Source organism: Erpetoichthys calabaricus, chromosome 9 (assembly GCF_900747795.2).
Source record: "Erpetoichthys calabaricus chromosome 9, fErpCal1.3, whole genome shotgun sequence".
Taxonomy (NCBI): domain Eukaryota; kingdom Metazoa; phylum Chordata; class Cladistia; order Polypteriformes; family Polypteridae; genus Erpetoichthys; species Erpetoichthys calabaricus.
This window is the reverse complement of record NC_041402.2, coordinates 7,962,723-7,977,787: the sequence shown is the minus strand read 5'-3', so window position 1 is coordinate 7,977,787 and position 15,065 is coordinate 7,962,723. Positions and strand designations below refer to the sequence as shown.

At 40.3% G+C, this 15,065-nt stretch overlaps 1 protein-coding gene across 1 annotated transcript in view; it reads left to right on the top strand.

The window, feature by feature from the left end:
* Window positions 1-15,065, top strand: part of ciz1a (cdkn1a interacting zinc finger protein 1a) — a 104,649-nt gene that overhangs the window by 9,466 nt on the left and 80,118 nt on the right. Inside the window, exon 3 of the mRNA XM_051931696.1 lies at window positions 14,882-15,006. Within this exon, the coding sequence (XP_051787656.1) occupies window positions 14,882-15,006 (125 nt within the window). The remainder of the gene's footprint in view (window positions 1-14,881; window positions 15,007-15,065) is intronic.

The window sequence follows — 15,065 nt, the reverse complement described above, 5'->3', positions numbered from 1 at the left end:
ATTCAAGACAGTAACATTTGTCAAAAGTAAATATTTTTTGTTGATTTGATATGTTAAATAATTGCTTTGTGTTCTTTTTTAAAAAATGTTAGTTTTTGGAAAAATATTCAGCCCTGGGAGAAAAGAAACAAAAAAAAAATTAGCCCTAAAAGAGTTAATAAAATATCTATCTATCTATCTATCTCGCGTGGTCACCAAGCATAAACAATTGTCGTTGACCGACGCATTAGAGCAGTTGAAAAAATATGATAAAAGCAGCAAATGATGGAAAGAGGTGACTGAGGCGGTCATATTCTACCTAGCTAATAACATGGTACCATTCAAAGCTGTAGACAATGTGGGTTTTAAGAAACTGATGCACACTTCAGATGCGCGATATGATGTTCCAAGTCGCAAATATTTTTCTGATACGGCCATTCCGCATATGTATACAGTACACCCCCAAAATTCGCGGGGGTTACTTTCCTAGAGCACCTGCGAATTGTGAATTTTGGATGTGGTTAAAAAAAAAATGCCTATTTTTATAGTTTAAACCGTAAATATGCCCCCAAAACACTTTAATTTCAAACTCGGCTTAATACTTTACCTACAAAAAAGAATGTAAAGGTAAACCTGTATACTGTGCTGCTATGTGTCCTTCAGTGCTAGAATGTAAAATACCGATGTTTCCGCTATACGTGCTGTAGTTCATGCAAGCGTGATTTCATTGCCAGAAGCCTTGGAAGGTGCAGGGCGTTTCGGCTGCATCTTGGTGCTTTAACCCTTAAACTGGCACATACTTGGGGGTTAATGCATCCCTGGACGCCAAATACTTTTTTGCTACACTTTAAGTAAATGTGACAATTCACAAATAAAAAGTGAAATTTTAATGGAACACATTTTTTTTCAATGCAAAGAGCATCACAATTACTGCAGCACTGATCATTTTACACACTGCTAATGAACTGTAAAAAGTATTTAAAAAAAAAAAACTACTGGAACAATATGTACAAGGTGCAACTGACGCCATGGATGAAATTCAGTAAATCACCGAGCCAACTGTGCTTGAACTGGCTACACTCAAGCACACAGAGGTAAACGCTGACGCTGGCAGGCTAGGCTAGTGCAGCGGCTGAATCCCAGAGACAGTGAGGCTGCAGGGTGTCACGCTTGGGTCACAGAATTGCACAGAAACACAGGAGATTGTAGAGACAGGAACTTTATTGAAACACTTCAAACAAACATGACATCTCTTTCAGAAGTAAAACGAGCTCAGTATGCAGTTAGTCCTTGGTTAAAGAATAGACAAACATCATAGGGGAGCACAACGGGAGCGGGACCCCCAACAGAAGCAGAGGATGTTTGGGGGAGGAGAGAGAAACAAAGTAATCAGCCAAAAAGGACAGGTGCTGTTCAGGCTTTTAAGTATGCGTAACATTGTACAGGAAGCATATCACGCGACAGAGCATCTGCAGGTAAGGGAACAATGTGAAGGTAGTCTATCAGCATTTTCAAGAGGGTTTTTTTTGAGGAGTGTCTGTGTCTTGTAGGGGTGCATATAGCCCCCCTGCTCACAAGGGGCTGGCAGTGGTCATGAGCTGGCTGCTCAACGAATATATGACACTGACTGATCAGCTCCTGCGTGCTCGCAAATGGCAGTGGGAAATGACTATAGCCGGTTGTGGTGGTTTAAGGGTTAAGAGGAACAAAACGGAAAACTCAAGAACACTCAGCTGGAGATGCATCACAGTCAATTAGCAGCAAGGAGAAGTGAATAACGCTGTAGCGGTCCAGTGCTTCTAAGATTCACACTATCGAGAAGATGGTGAAATATTTATTTTTATGGTGGAGATTCCAGGGACGCACCCAGCCTTGGCCCGACCTGCACGCACTCACAAACAGAGACAAAACCAAAGCAAACTGATAATCAAACAGCAAGTAAAGAATGTAATGAATACAAATGAAATAAATGAAAACAACGATACCACCCCTGTTCCCCTTACGGCGATTACACATTAAATACAACAAAGCACAAACAAAACGCACAGTAAATCATGACAAACGTTCATGAAAACAGCAACAGATGAAATGTAATGTTGAAAATGGATAGTCCAGAGATCCGCACGTTGAATGGGAATGTAAAGATAGTCCTACCGCTAGTTCCTGAAATGGTGAAGACTGGATGGACGGGATCAGGAGCGCTTCTTTCTTTGCAGGGTGGCCATGAATCCACTTACAGTCCTCATGTATACAGGCAGATGACAGACAATCCAGATGCCAACCACAAAGCAATCCAGGACAAAACAAATAAGTACCGGTAACCCAACAGAAGGCAGACAGACGGGAACTTGAAACAAATTACAAAAGCTTTTTTTTTTTGCTTTTGGTCACCAGCCCCCTTTTCAAAAGCCGCGCTGACATCCTTTGACCCCAACAGCTCCAGCACCCTCAGCAGAAGACCAATCGGAGCCACTGCTGGGAATTGCAGTTTCAAATTCTATTGGCTACTTTCACCATCCCAAGCTGCGTGTTTCCTCTACAGTTGCTTCCTGTTCTCTCTACAGTACAGTATTGCCAGGAAACAAGCCATAAAAATTGCGGAGGATATTTGCAGTTTCTGCTAACAATTTATTAGATAGGTTCTAAGGAAAAATCCGCGAATGATTGAGGCCACGAACTCTGAACCATGACTTCGTGAACGGCAAGTTTTTTGCAATGACGAGTGAAAAGTGCTGATTACAATTTTTTAAAGAATGTTCATGTTTGAAGGTGTCAGAATTTCAAAAATATTTTTGCATGTAGTCTATTCACAATTAAATTCAACTTTGTTTGATATTTAAAATAAAGTATAACTTTTGGTCTTACTGATTTTAAGTCCAGTTATCTTTTAAGTGTATGCCACATTGAAAAGACAGATCACAATTCAAATCGTGGATTGTGATTTTTGTGTTAAAAGGATCGTGATGTGATTTATTTGGAAAGATTGCCCACCCCTAATTCCCCCTCAATGCAAGAAGGCTGTGAGGCTGTTTACTCTGCATTCCTAGAAATTTAGTTTTCTTCTCCTCACTTGCCGCCTGGTCATAACTGGTGTAAAATAGTAAATTAATGATTCTGACCACATTTATAGGATAAATGGGTAATGGCTGTAATGACTTAAGAGCTTCTTTATACTTTATTATTTTTGAAGTATCTTCCTGTGTACTTTCTGTGGCTCATTTCCTATTATATTTTTGTCATCATAATTATATATTAAAAGTAAATTCTGTAATGCAGTTTGAGCTACATTCACTACATAAAATGTATGCTATACGTACAGTGGCATGCAAATATTTTCAATCCCGTTGAATGTCATCCTAATTTTCTGCATGACAAAAGATTTGTACACAGATTTATCCATTTAGTGTTTTTATTGTGAACTTTTGTGCTGTAACAATACGTTTCCAAAGTCCAAATAAATCATTTTCTGTAGATTTTGAACTGAAGAAGAAAACCTCCAAAGTTCATGTTTGCATAAGTATTCAAGCCCTACACATTCATACTTTGTGAAGAACCCTTTTCCCGTAATAACAACCTTAATTCATTTTGATATGTAAATATGTCCCAGTTTTTCAAGTGGATTGAATACTTTTGCACGACACTTTACATTTTTTAAAATGATTATTAAGAGACTTGAGTGTGGTTAGAAAATGTTAGCAGGAGGTCGGAATAGGATTTGTCTGTCAGGGAGCAGCACACAATCCCAGATGAAAGTAGTTAAGACCGTACTACTTTCTTAAAGGTGGGACTGGTTGCCATGTGTCATTAGCTGGATTTACCCAGACTGGCCAGTCCCCCAACCCAAAACCTCGGCCCCTCTATTTCCCCTTTTTACTTTCTTGTATACGAATTATAGGGAGAGTACTGGAATCGTCCACAAATTCAGTTTCGAGATTTTGGTGAATCTTGACATTTTAGACCTCACCAAGTCCGAAAATACCATGTATAGGGAAAGTATTGGAATCGTCCAAAAATTCGATTTTGAGATTTTGGTGAATCTTGACGTTTTACACTTCCCCGAGTCTGAAAATACCATGTATAGGGAAAGTATTGGAATCGTCCAAAAAATAGGGAAAGTATTGGAATCGTCCTAAAATTCAATTTCGAGATTTTGGTGAATCTCAGTGTTTTAGACCTCCTTGAGTCTGATTTATTTTCTCGTAGGGGAAGTGTTGTAATTCTGCAAAAGTTTGATTTCAAGATTTTAACGAATCTCAATGGTTAAGACCCCCCACCGAGTCCGAAAATACAGACATAATTCCAAAAATGGTGAGTCTGTCTCTGTGTATGTGTGTATATGTTAACACAATAACTTGAGTACGCTTTCAGTTAGGTCAACCAAATTTTTGCATATAAGTATTAGGTATAAAACGTAGATTTCTATCAACGTTTGAGCTATTTCCGCTAACTGGAAGTGGTATTTCTTTATTCATGCAGTTGCAGACTCTGAATTTTTCAACTTTTTATAATTGTTCAATATATTGTCAATTTGATTTGATTTGTTGTCGATGGTTCTTTAATGTATATAATATAAAACTATAATCATTGTCTTGTGGTGTACTCCTCAAATATCCATCCCCATTTCTGAGTATACTAGAAAGTCTAGAGGAGACCACTCCTGATTTTTGTCTTTAGAAACTTTGGGTATTCATTTCATCTTTAACTTGCCTGCCTTTCCACTGCAGTCCAGTTTTCTAAACAAGGTTTCAACTTTTTGTTTCCCCCTTGCTATACAGTACTATTGCATCTACATGAGTTTACTGTACAGCATTGCCACCTCACAGATTTCAGCATCCTGGGTTGGAATCTCATGCTTCAGATTTTCCATGTGAAGCTCACACTTTCTCCCAATGTCTGAGTGTATTTTCCTGTGACACAAGTGCTATGTCAATTTACAATACCAGACTGGCCCTGTTTTATTGTCGATGTGCATGTCAGAGGTCCCTTGATTTCTGCCCAAAGCCCTAAATTGAATTTAACAGGTTTGTTATTCTGTGTTATGTTACAGCAATCCTTTCTTTCTGCCTGTCTGTCAGTAAAATTCTACACACCGATTTGCTCATTGTCATCTTTGTCATTTCAGCTTTATTTCTTGTTCCCATTTCATGGTCAGAATTATTTTAATTCTTGTTTTCACTTAACTAGTTGTGTGGCTTGCCTCTCCTTAGTGTCATCATATCCCTTTGATGCATAAATGGTGGATTGCTATAGGGTTTAAAAGACAAATTTAAGAACCCATATATTAATAGGAAGTTTTCTATTAATTTTATTACACAGATCAGTTACTAAAGTATCCAACTGTACGCACTGGTGATCACCATAATACTTTTGGATTTCTTGCTCTGTTTCTAGTATTGGAAACACACCAGTAATGAAGTGTTTCTTTCTGTTATATTACTCTATTTATATACAGGGTAGGATTCAAAAGTAATGAGCCTTTGTTCAAAAAGACAAATTTATTGAGCAAATCGGTACAACTAATTAATAGTCTTCAAAATAGGCAACTCCTGCATCAATACACTTTTGTAGGCGGCTTTTCCATGACTCAAAGGCGTCCAAGTAGGCCTGTTCCGGGATGGCTGCAAAACCTGCCTTGACATTTGCTTGGATGTCCTCGATCGAGTCGAAGCGTTTTCCTTTCAGCGCTGATTTTAAGCGCGGAAACAAGAAGAAGTCAGAAGGTGACACGTCCGGACTGTAGGGAGGCTGAGGGACCACCGGAACGTTCACCCGGGCCAGGTAGGCACTCACGATGAAGGCGGTGTGGCTGGGCGCATTATCGTGGTGAAGCTTCCAGCCGTCCTTGATGTCCTTTCGCTTGCGCGCGACGCTTCTTTTCAGCCTTTTCAGGACTTCCAAGTAGTAAGCAGCATTCACGGTCTGTCCTTGCGGGACACACTCGTAGTGGATGATCCCCTTCACTCCGAAGAAGGCAATGAGCATGGTCTTCGTCTTCAACGCGTACCGTTGCTCTAACGAACTTTCCATTCCGCCGTGTAACGCACTACCGCACAGGGGTTCCCGTCAAGGCCGATCCTACCGCTCCGAAAGCTCGGAGCAGTAGGAGCTCCGTTGCGTTGTGAAGCCAACACCCACCATCGCCGTCACTGGCAAGTGGGGCGCGCGGCGAGGTACGTTCGTGTCAGAACAAAATGAGGCTCATTACTTTTGAATCCTACCTGTATGTGCTTTTTAATACTGTTTTGTATGTAGTATCAGATTTTTGGCCAATCAAAAGAAATCTCCTGCAGATGTTCATTCCTTTTATTTCCAAACCCACTTACCCAATTCAGCATTTTGAGAGGCTGGGGCCTATTCCAACACGCACAATACACTAACCAACCCAGGACAGGACACGCTCATTCACACACAAACACTCGTATTAATCTAGTTAAATATGGCCATTGCTAAGTAGATATACCGTATATAGTCGTGTTTAAGTTCTCGTGCAGAGAAGTCAGGGCTTGATTTTACCAAATAATTCCTGGTATTTTATAACGTTGGTTGTATAAGTTGACTGCAGAAAAAAGACGCTGTTGATCCAAGGGATTATAATATGCTAACACCCACCTGAGAGAGTAACCACGGAGCACACTGCTTTTTTTTTTTTTTCCAATGTATTGTGCCTACCACATGGTGATACCCGAACTATTCCGAAGCGACGTTTGCACTGTTTTGTGTTTTTTGTATCTCACACCCTCATACACCTGTTACCATAAGAGCAACCCTTATCTATGATGGAGCGTTTGATCAGAAGAAAATATGAAGCTGGTTTTAAATTAAAAGTCATTGAAGTGGCGAAAGAAATTGGTAACTGCGCTTCTGCAACAAAATTTGATGTGTCTGAGAAACTGAGGTTGGAGGAGGCAAGAAGATGAGAAAAAAAAATAATCAAGTGTTGTATTTTTGAATGGGTGTATAAGTCGGGGTCTGATTTTTATGATCGATTTTTCGGGTTTCAAGACCCAACTTATACGTGAGTCTATATGGTACATATAGGTGGTCTTTATGTATGCATCCAAATTGCAGCTGTTCTGAAAAATGTAAAAATAGAAAAAAAAAATCATAAACACACTTCCTATCTAACTGTACTTGACGGTGATGTATTTTGGTAAATGCCAAGTTAGCAAGTTAGACTGTGTCATAGTGTAAGCCAGCTTCTCTCTGTTTGGCCATTACTCTCTGTTTGTCATTTTTAGAGTTAGCAGAATGGAAGAGGAGGGTTTGGAACATGCTCTGATTACAGCGCGTTGCTGCACTTACCACACGACAAACCACCCAGATTAAGATCCGAGTGCAGCTGTGCAACGGGTGACACTTCAGCACCACACTGAAGAGTGTGAGGTTTTTTACAGTGGCTAGAGTGTCAATCTTGCCACCAATCCCCAGGTTTTCCCTGCAAGCTGGATGCAGATACACGTCATACTCCACCCAAAATTAGGGTTAGGGTTTTTTTTTTTTTTTTATGTATATTACTAGGGGGCTTTGCCCCCAGCCAACACCTTCCCCGCCAACAAACGCGCTCTACCCTTCCCCAGACATCCTCAAACACTATTCAATCTCTTTTCACTGTCCCGTAATTTCACAAAGTAATATTTTCCATTTGTTTGCTCTAATGTGATCTTTTACAATCATTTTTTTTGAGACTTTCGAGTTTTCCTACTTCCATTATCTCTAACCTGCTCTGCAAGTGTATCGCACCAATGTTTTTGAATTCTTTACGACATTCTACTTTGTCTTTTTCCAGCCCAGGGCGATTAGGGGCTGATTGTTACTTTCCTTATTTTCGGAATTTGCACATAGATTAGTTTTGTTCTTGTTCTTTTTTGCTTTCATTTTTGCATTCTTTTCTCTCCAATGCGCTTAGTCGTTGATGTGTCATCTAGAATGTATTAAATTTTTAAGAGCTGAGAGCATAGAAAGTGTGTCTGCCAAAAAGCATTCCAACAACTGAGAGGTTAGATGACCGTGGTCTTGTTTGAAAATCGTTGTATGTTTGGGGGGGGTTGAGTAATGGGGGTGACTTGCAAAAGTCACCGTCTAATGGGACTTGCTTCCAAAGGTTGTAAGTATGACGTGACTTGACCATCTTGCGGGATGTGGAAGTGTCTCTCTGTCTCTCTTCAAAAGATCACGTCTCATCGCAGGAAAAATGTCTCGTCTCTACCCAAGATTTGTTGTTTATAAGAGAGAGACTTATCCCATGTACTTTGTAGTGGTGACTGAGAAACATTTTTAATGTCACGTTTTCGTGCAGAATGAAGAGAAACAAAACTCTCCATGCAACAGCAAACAATTTCGTTGGTCACTTTTGGCTCCTATTATGTCATAAAGCAGTGGTTCCCAAGCTCAGTCCTGGGGACCCAATGTGGCTGCAGGTTTTTGTTCTCACCAATTTCCGTTTTTCATTGGATTCTTAACCTAAGTGAGTCGTTATTTCCCAGTTTCTGTGTTTTGGAGCCAATGTAGAAATTACAAACTAACTTTGGTAGATTTTTATGAAAATGTAATAAGCATTTATATGAGGAATATGTATTTTTTTACGTTGTTAACAGCATTTTCAACCTAATTTTCATTCTGTTTTTCCATGTGTTCTGGTTATTTAATTGATTATTTACTAATTAGACAAAGAGCCCGTTTCGACAACATAAGATGAAACAAGCACGAGTTTGTGTCAGCAGTGTATGAAGAACAAATGATAAGTAACGAAGAAGTTGTTTTGTAATGATTGTAGTCCGCTTTACTCATTACTGTACAGGCTTGTACTGTTAGTTGATGAATTTTCCAGGCCTATAGTATAATATTGAATGGTGAATGTTCCAGTACAATATGGAATAGTAATAAGTATAAGCACCACAAACCTGATATAGGTGTATTGAATGAATGCGTAATTGAATCAGAATGTGTAATTAGGCCTGGAGCTGTAGTCGAAATCACCTTTCAGGCCTCTAGTGCTTTAATCGAAGTCGCCTTTCTCTTTGAATTTTTGCGGCCGTAAATCCGCCGCCTGCCGCGATGTTGGGGTTGGATGTCGGTCTCGTAAGGTTTTTCGGGCAGCTGCGCAGAAGGCGACTGTGCATTCGGCTTTGGACGGACGTGAGTGAGTGAGTGAGTGAGGAGGCAGGTGAATATATGTATTAAGATTGACGTTGTTGCTGCTTTCGTCATCTGGGTGTCTGCTGCTATCACTATTAGGGTTAAATGAAGGGAGCAAACTACACAGGAAAAGGGGAAAATAATAGGAAAACAACAAAAGAGAATTAAGCATTTATAGCTTTAGAAAAAAATAGAAATATTTCTAAATGTCTCATAAATATAAAAAACATATTGTTGTGTTTTTCTGAATGCAAAATAAGAGAAGAGTAAAAAAGACCAGCTAATTAAATGAGATCAGTTGTTATTGATTATTATCACCAATTGTGAATCTGATAAGAGCAAAAACCTGAGACCGAGTTTGGGATCCACTGTCGTAAAGTGTTTTATCTCTCCATTCTGCATTAAAAGAAGACGTTACATTTTCTCTCACACACCACAACAAATGTATCTGGAGTAAGTAACATACATGGATGGATTATCCTTTAATGTTTATGATGTAGCATTGATAGGTAATTGTGGTCTAAATAGTGGATTTCCAGTGCTTTTTATTCTGGTCAAATAAAATATTTAATTTTATCCTGTTTTATTTTCACACTAAAGAGAATTTGATAACCACAACAAGTACATACTTATGAATGTCATGTGCTTCCATTTGAGGTGACATTTTCAATTATGCTACCAGACAAAGTGATTGATTAAAATTACTCTAGCATTTGTATCAATGTCTCAAGCTAAGCTATGCTATGAAGTGATTGCTTTATTGATTTCACTCTAGGAGGAGCATTTAAATGCCACCTGTCCCCCAGGTTTGGGGCCTGTCTGTGACCCCATATACTGTAGAGTGAGCAAAAATTAAATGGTCTTTTCACAAATGTAAAGTATGTGTTTTTAGAAGTGAGTCCAAGCAAGAATTGCCAGCAATGATGTAGGATGGTTAGGGGAAGGAAATCGGGTTAGGTTGTGTGGATTGCAGGCCAGGTCCAGGTGGGCAGAAAACAGAAGTGATGTCAGTGCTGGAAAGGCTGTCACTCATTTACAGAGGGAGAAAGAGAGAAGGCACAAGACGACAGCCATCAGCCATGGGTTCAGCAGAAAAGCATCAGAGCCCTTACTTAAACTGTCTCCCAAGAGCGCACACGTGACACTTCCTATCCATGTATAAATGAAGACAGATGGAGATATGTTCCACATTTTTGCAGTAAGTTACATAATTTTTCATAATACAAGCCATTTTCTCTCTGTTTGGAAGGTACACTTTTTTTTGACATATTTACAGTCAAAAGGAATACTCCACCCAAAAATATGAGGTGAGACACAAAAATAACCTGATTCCTGGGTCCTCCTTGTGTGGAGAGCACTTTGAGTAGTGAGAAAACCACTATATAAATGTAAAGAATTGTTATTAAAAAAAAAAAAAAATTAATCTGTGACTTATAGCATTCTAAACCTTCAATATATTCCCCTTCCCGATCTCTACACCGCTCCATACGTATCTTCCACTGATTGAAACAGTGCTGGAAGTCTTCTTGCTTGAGGCTCTTCAACAGGCTTGCCGTTTTTGTCTTCACTTCATCCATTGAAGAAAGATGTGTTTCCTTCAGGTCACTTTTGATTTTTGGGAAACAATTAAAAATCATAGGGAGCTAAATCGGGCAAATATAGAGGATGATCGAGGACAGGAATGTACTTGTCAGTGAAAAACTGCTTTACGGAAAAAGAAAAACTTTGCGAGAAATTTGACGTTGATTCGCTGTTCGATTTTTACATTTTTTATTTTTTATTTTTCACCCGACATCATTGCAGCAACTCATGTACCGATTGTTGTGCAAATACTGACTGGGCTATTCACAGGATATACCTAGCCCGTCGGCGGTTTGAAAGGGCATGTAGGAAAGGATATAGTTCTAGGATTCACGTCCGGCTGACAGTTTTTCAGGAAAGCCCCAAGCCCAGTCCGGTTATTTTTGTGTCTCACCTCATATATTGCTTAACCCATGTACTTTGTAGTATTGGCTGAGAAATATTTTTAATGTTATGTTTTCATGCAGAATGGAGAGAAAAAACTTAATGATTCCATTGGTCACTGTTAGCTTTTATTATGTCATAAAGTGTTTATTCTCTCTATCCCGCACGAAAACATGACAATATTTTTTCTCGTCCCCCAGTACAAAGTACCAGGAGTAGTTAACCTTTAAAAAAATTTACTTTTTGGGTGGATTATTCCCTTAATGTTTGTGATATACCATCTATTGGAATGTATTTTGAAATCCATGTAGTAATTTGATTAATTTCAGTGTATTTCTGCATAGCGCTCTTGACTGAATGCAGGCTCAGAGTGCTAGTGATCAAATACGTGGGATTTTCCATTCCAACAGACGGCGCATTGCAAACATTAACGCATTCTGTTAAGAATTCTATAGCAAATGAAGGCAACAGACAAATGGACACAATAACTTGATAAATAGGAACTTTTAAATAGGAAAAAATTACAGGAAGCAAAACAGAATGATAGTTGAAGTACTAAGCTTGTTCAGTTCTGCTCTCATAAATGTAGCAAAATGAGAGCTGAAATTAATTTGTATAAAAAATCCTAGGACCCATGTTTAAGACTCCAGGTTCAGATCATCAGCTCCTTCACTAATTTGATAGGCAGTAGGCTCCAATGGGACTAAAACTTCCTCTACCGGCCTTTTCTATTTCCTTTCTATTTAAAATTTGCTGTACCTTGGCAGTGACATTCATGTCTCTGGTGACTCTTTCTGTGAAGTCGGTAGACGAATTGGAAGAGCATGGGGGTCATGAGGTCACTGGAAAGGGGTGTGTGGTGCTCCCGGTATCTATGCAAAGGGACGAAGGTCCAAGTCTTTAGAGTCCTGGTGCTTCCTATCTTGTTATATGGTTGTGAAACATGGACGCTATCCAGTGACCTGAGATGAAGACTGCACTCCTTTGGTACTGTGTCTTTCCGGAAAATCCTTGGGTACTGTTGGGTTTGACTTTGTGTTGCTCATGGAGTCCCGAATGAGGCACATTACCTTCATTGTGAGGGAGTGTCAGTTACAGCACTAAGGCCATGTGGCACGTTTCCCCGAGGGTGATTGGGCTCATAAGATCCTCATTGTTGGGGACCCAAGTGGCTGGACCAGGCCAAGGGGTCGCCCACGTAACACCTGGCTGCAGCAGATAGAGGGTCATTTCCGGAGGGTAGGACTGGACCGCGTGTCTGCCTGGGGGGTTGCCAACTGGGATCCCGAGCTGTAGCAGTGCATGCTCCCCAACTTGACTTGACTTTATGCAGTGCCTTTAATTGGTACTGGAGTAGGTGTGTAGAGAATGGCTCCCTTGGGTGAACCTGTCTTCTGAACGTTATGCAGGTCTGATCTGCAGATACCGGAACTGCTTTTTTAGAGGTGATTGCTGCCAGAAAAGGTTTGACCAGTGTGGAGGACGCCCCTTTGACACTGGGACTGGGGGAGCAACCATGGGATGCACACTATGTCCCCCAAAACGCATGATGGTAGCCCTCCTGCGTTACATCGGGGCTGCAGGCGTGGGACTTCAGGGCTCAGACCTGTTGGGCTCTGTGGCCACCAGCAGGAGGAGTTGCATGGCTTAATGAGCCCTTGTGGGCTGGAATCCAGCCACACCCGGAAGTGCAGCCTAATTAGGCCAATTGCCACTGGGATGACTATAAAAGGAGCCTGCGGCCACTACTCAGGGCGCCAGAGTCAGGAGGAGGAGGACGAAGACAGAGCTGCCTGGGAGGAGTGGAGAAGGAGAAGAGTGATCTTGTGGTGTTTTTCTTTAGTATGTGTTTTTGGGGACAGTGTAGGGCCAATGGGACATGGAGAAGACGTGTCCCATGGCTGAAGAAAATAAAATCTTTTTGTTATCCTTTTCACGTGCCTCCAGTGTCAGTCTGTGTCGGGTCGGCGCGGATATAAAAGTCAAGTCAAAGTGAACTTTATTGTCATCTCAACCATATACAAGTATACAGATAGACAAAATTGCGAAGCTCAGGGTCCACAGTGTAACAGCATGATGTGCAAATAAAAAATTAAAAATAGAATTGAAATTTAAAAATTAAAATAAAAAATTTAAAACACAAACAAGACAAGACATTGTGCAAAGATAGGACAAAGAAGTAGCAGCAATATTGATGTGTAATATCTTTATATATAATCTTCATTTGGATCTTGATCTTTCTTTGTTTGTCCGTGAATTCATGTTCCCCTGACAGTGCCTTGGTCGTTACTTTTGTTTACAAACACTGTCGACACCGTGCTTTGTGTTTAGATCTGGCGTCGCCACCTGCTTCATTGTCGAGACTGTGGTTTTTTGTGTTTCTATCGACTGTCGTTGGCAGCACTTCGTCCAAATCGAATGTTCACCCACTTCTTTGAGTCGGCAGTCAGAGTGTATAAGTCGGACACACTTCTGTGATTTTCCATCAGTCGGCGTTTGGAGTTCAAGAAAGAAGCATTGGTTCTTCCTTACTCTTTGGATTGCCACAAAGCAACCTGCGAGATTGGAGAAAGGTTGAGAAGAGGTCGTGAGAGGAAATGACAGCGTCGTGAAAAACGAGACGGACTGTGAACGGAAAGAAGCAGAAATGCTCCTCCACCACCACATAATTACTATTCGGACAGCGATTCCAAGTAGGCCGTTCCTATCGAATCAATGTCCAAGGGTTTTGTTTTGTAATTTTGTTTCCCTTATAAAAAATCATAATGCTGTGCGACGAAGGGCCCAGTTCACGACTGGCAGCCGCATTTAAACAGGGAGCCCTTCAAGTAGTTAGGCGCACATGGCTAGTAATAAATAATAAGTAGATAATACAGAAATTATCATTGTATGCTAATAGTTGTTTAAGACGTGTAAACAATGACAGGTCATAATGTTTCACAACAGAAGGATATCAAGGGTGTCAAAATCCTTAAAGGTCAGTATGAGATTTTCAGTTCTTTTCTACGTGCACACTCGTCTTTGCAGGACAGTGGCTCACATGTATAAAAGTTCTGTTTTTAGTGGTGGTTGAGGCCGTGTGGAAGGTCCCAGGGGGCAGCCTGGTGTTAAGGAGTCGGACTGCTTGGGGGTAAAAACTCTCATGCAGCCTGGCAGATCTGGCTTTGATGCTGCAGTATATAGTGCCTTATCCCACACCAGTTATTAATTTCAAGGGTTCACTTGCTTTTTCCACAGCGTATTGTGAATGTTTGGGTATGTTTAATAAAGCTATGAAAGAAATATAATTGTTTTTACGTCTGATTCTCTTAAGCATGTTGTTTTTGTCTATACTTGTGACTTAGATGAAGATCAGACCAAGTAGTGCATTGATCCAGGTAATTCCAAAGGGTTCACATACTTTTTCTTGACACTGTACGGTAGAATTTGAACTTATGTGATGGAAATTTTCAATTGATTTCTTTGCTTGGTTGACTTGCATGATGACATTTAAAAAAAAATGTTTTACTTGACACAGAGAAGTAGGAAAAAATCATTTCTTATCTGTTTATAGGAGTATGAATGTGAGCTATCTAAACTTTGGTGTAGGACTGTTTTGAAAAGTCTTTTCTTTTATATTGAAGTGCCTAAAAGTTAGCTGTGGTTGGCCTTTGTACGTTAAAGTATAATTTTTGTCCTACAGATAAGGATCACCCCTCACAGCTTGAACAAGTTAGCAGCAGAACCCATTATTTTATTTCCCCTGCTAATGAAAACCACTGAATGATTCTGTTTTTCCCAAACTTTTCTCTGTTTATCAAAGAGGTCTACAGCCACAACCTGCACCCCCACCCTCTCGTTTGCTGAACCTGTGTCCTGCCAGCCGGGCAGCTCTACTTACTGCTAATCCAATGCTACAGGGAGCTCTGCTGATGCAGCAAATGCAAGGTACTGTCCTACATACATCATCTTCTGTCATGTACCATAAAACATCACCTCCCCTCTCG